We start from the raw sequence: 2,147 nt of genomic DNA on the forward strand, positions 1-2,147 counted from the left end.
AAATTTGATTTTAACAGTGGCTTCGATGTTCTACTTTCTCTTATGTGGTAAAATTTCTTCATCACAGTGCTGAAACGTAACGAGTTGAAATTAATTCTCCATTTTCATAGCAGTGTCATCCTCTAACATAATCAGATGCTCTCAATCTATGTTTGAAATTTGAGTTTGTCCATTTCAGTGTCCTCGGTGTTCTACTTCTACTTCTACTTCTACTGTTCTACTTCTCGCGTTCGTCACCGTTCGTGTCCTTAAACCTGGTTATCGATCGGGCTGGTTCATCCTCGTCGATGCATGACCGTGGCCCACGTAAATTCCTGGTCTCGTTGAAATCGATTCGAGACATCCTCCAGCGATTTTCACGGACCTCGTGTTGACACCGTGGGAGAAACGATCCAAGTATTGTCGCGGATCCGTTGGCCCCTCTGCCACGATTCCGTTTCCTCCGGTTCGGTAAACCGAGCCGATCGTCACGGTGCGCACTTGTGCCGTGACAATCGCGATTCCCAGACCGTCAAACAGTGTCTCGGGAGATACCAGCTCGATCCATTTCTTCCTGGCGTCCTTAATTGGGACGACTCTCGAGCGAGCACCTGACTTCCGAGAACGCCTAACACGAGCTCCGGGCGTAAATCGTGGATTCCAGGAGGGTTCAGGTGATTCCGTTAATGGGTCCCGATGATATCGAGCGGGCTGGAATTTGTTTGCAATGGTGTAAGGGTCAACGTCGATAATCTTTGCGCCGTGGTGCACTACAGAGCTGGATAGTCTCAGCTGGATACTCTTTGGAGAGTTGGTGACTCTTAATGATTGTAGAATACATGGTACGTCTTGATGGTTATTGTAAGTACATACTCCTTCCATACTCTTTCTAATTTATGTCATCAAATTAAATTAAACTTGTATTAATTTCGTCTCAGTATCAGCATCAGTTATTTTAAGTGTTTCAACTATACAGGCATAGTTATTACACTGACTGTATATTGCTCTCAGTCTTCTTCTTTTCGTTGCTCCATAGTTTTAACACTGTTCACAATATCTCTTATTTCTATATCTATTGGGACCTGCCCTCTCCCCTACAACTCGGGTCCCTCGGGATCGTTAAACCCGCACTGTAGCTGCAAATTCGCATACTACAGCCCTTGAGGGTTATTAATTTCACCTAAAGATTCCTGTGAAAATTGCAACAGATAACTTTGAAGAATAATATACCCAAAATATTAAAAAAATTAACCCATCAATGAATTCAATTTGTAAAACAAATATTTAGAACCTGACTCATACCAAGCTTTTCATTTTGTACGAGCGATTCTGCCAACCCACTTTGTCCAACACGGATTTTTCATGGAAGCTGTACAAGGGTCAACCGCGGTTCACTCCGTTCCGTGATCCAGCCATTTCAACCAGCTCCCGCCGCATCGGCAACAACTGGCTTTTCGCCGTCCCCGAAACATTTAGACTGGACGACCGACACACTTTAACCGAGGGATTGCAGCCGATATAACATTTCGCGTGGAACGCAGCCGCGCGTTTTGCCGCGGAACGGGGTCGATTCGTTGACTGGGTTGAACTTTTAGCGAGACCGAAGTCACGACTCGGTCCGGCGAGCACGAGTGGGCAGCAGTTGGTCCGTAGAGCAAGCGGGTGGCCCGTGGACGTGACTTTATGCGACGCAGGACTCCTCCGCTTGTGCACCGATGATATAACGTGGAAGAGACCGAGCACAATAGAGTGCCATCCTCCGGGGCACAAAAGGAACGAGGTGTTTCTACTGCCCGCTGTTCGCGATTGATGATCGCGATTCGATTCCGAGAAAATTGCTGCGCCGGTTGAACTATCAAACGGCAATGGTTATCGGCGTTCATTTGCCGGAGAGGCGGTTACGATTACGAATTGCCGCGACTCTGGGAATAATTACGCGTCGTTGAAATGCTTTCTAGCGGTTAAACGTATTTCGGATTCCGAACAATTGTTTCTTAATGATCCATTATCGTGAATTATGTGTGATTATGTCCAGGTATTCTACGTGAAAGGAGGTATTCAATTATAATTCTTTGATGAATACTTCTGTCGATCGATGTTCAATTAAAATATTCTTTGGTGACAAATTTATATACAGTCAGTCCCGTAAGTATTCGTACCCTCTATTG

General features: G+C 45.5%; 1 protein-coding gene across 2 annotated transcripts in view; it reads right to left on the minus strand.

The window, feature by feature from the left end:
* The window catches only part of LOC128878461 (calaxin-like), a 106,231-nt gene that overhangs the window by 75,229 nt on the left and 28,855 nt on the right, over positions 1 to 2,147 (minus strand). Inside the window, exon 4 of one of the 2 annotated variants that reach the window (XM_054126681.1) lies at positions 220 to 690. The exons of the other annotated variant lie outside the window; for it this stretch is intronic. Coding sequence (XP_053982656.1) covers positions 259 to 690 — 432 coding nt within the window. The 3' untranslated portion in view covers positions 220 to 258. Of the gene's footprint in view, positions 1 to 219; positions 691 to 2,147 lie in introns of those variants that run through there. 2 annotated transcript variants of the gene reach the window in all.

Source organism: Hylaeus volcanicus, chromosome 6 (genome assembly GCF_026283585.1).
Source record: "Hylaeus volcanicus isolate JK05 chromosome 6, UHH_iyHylVolc1.0_haploid, whole genome shotgun sequence".
NCBI lineage: Eukaryota > Metazoa > Arthropoda > Insecta > Hymenoptera > Colletidae > Hylaeus > Hylaeus volcanicus.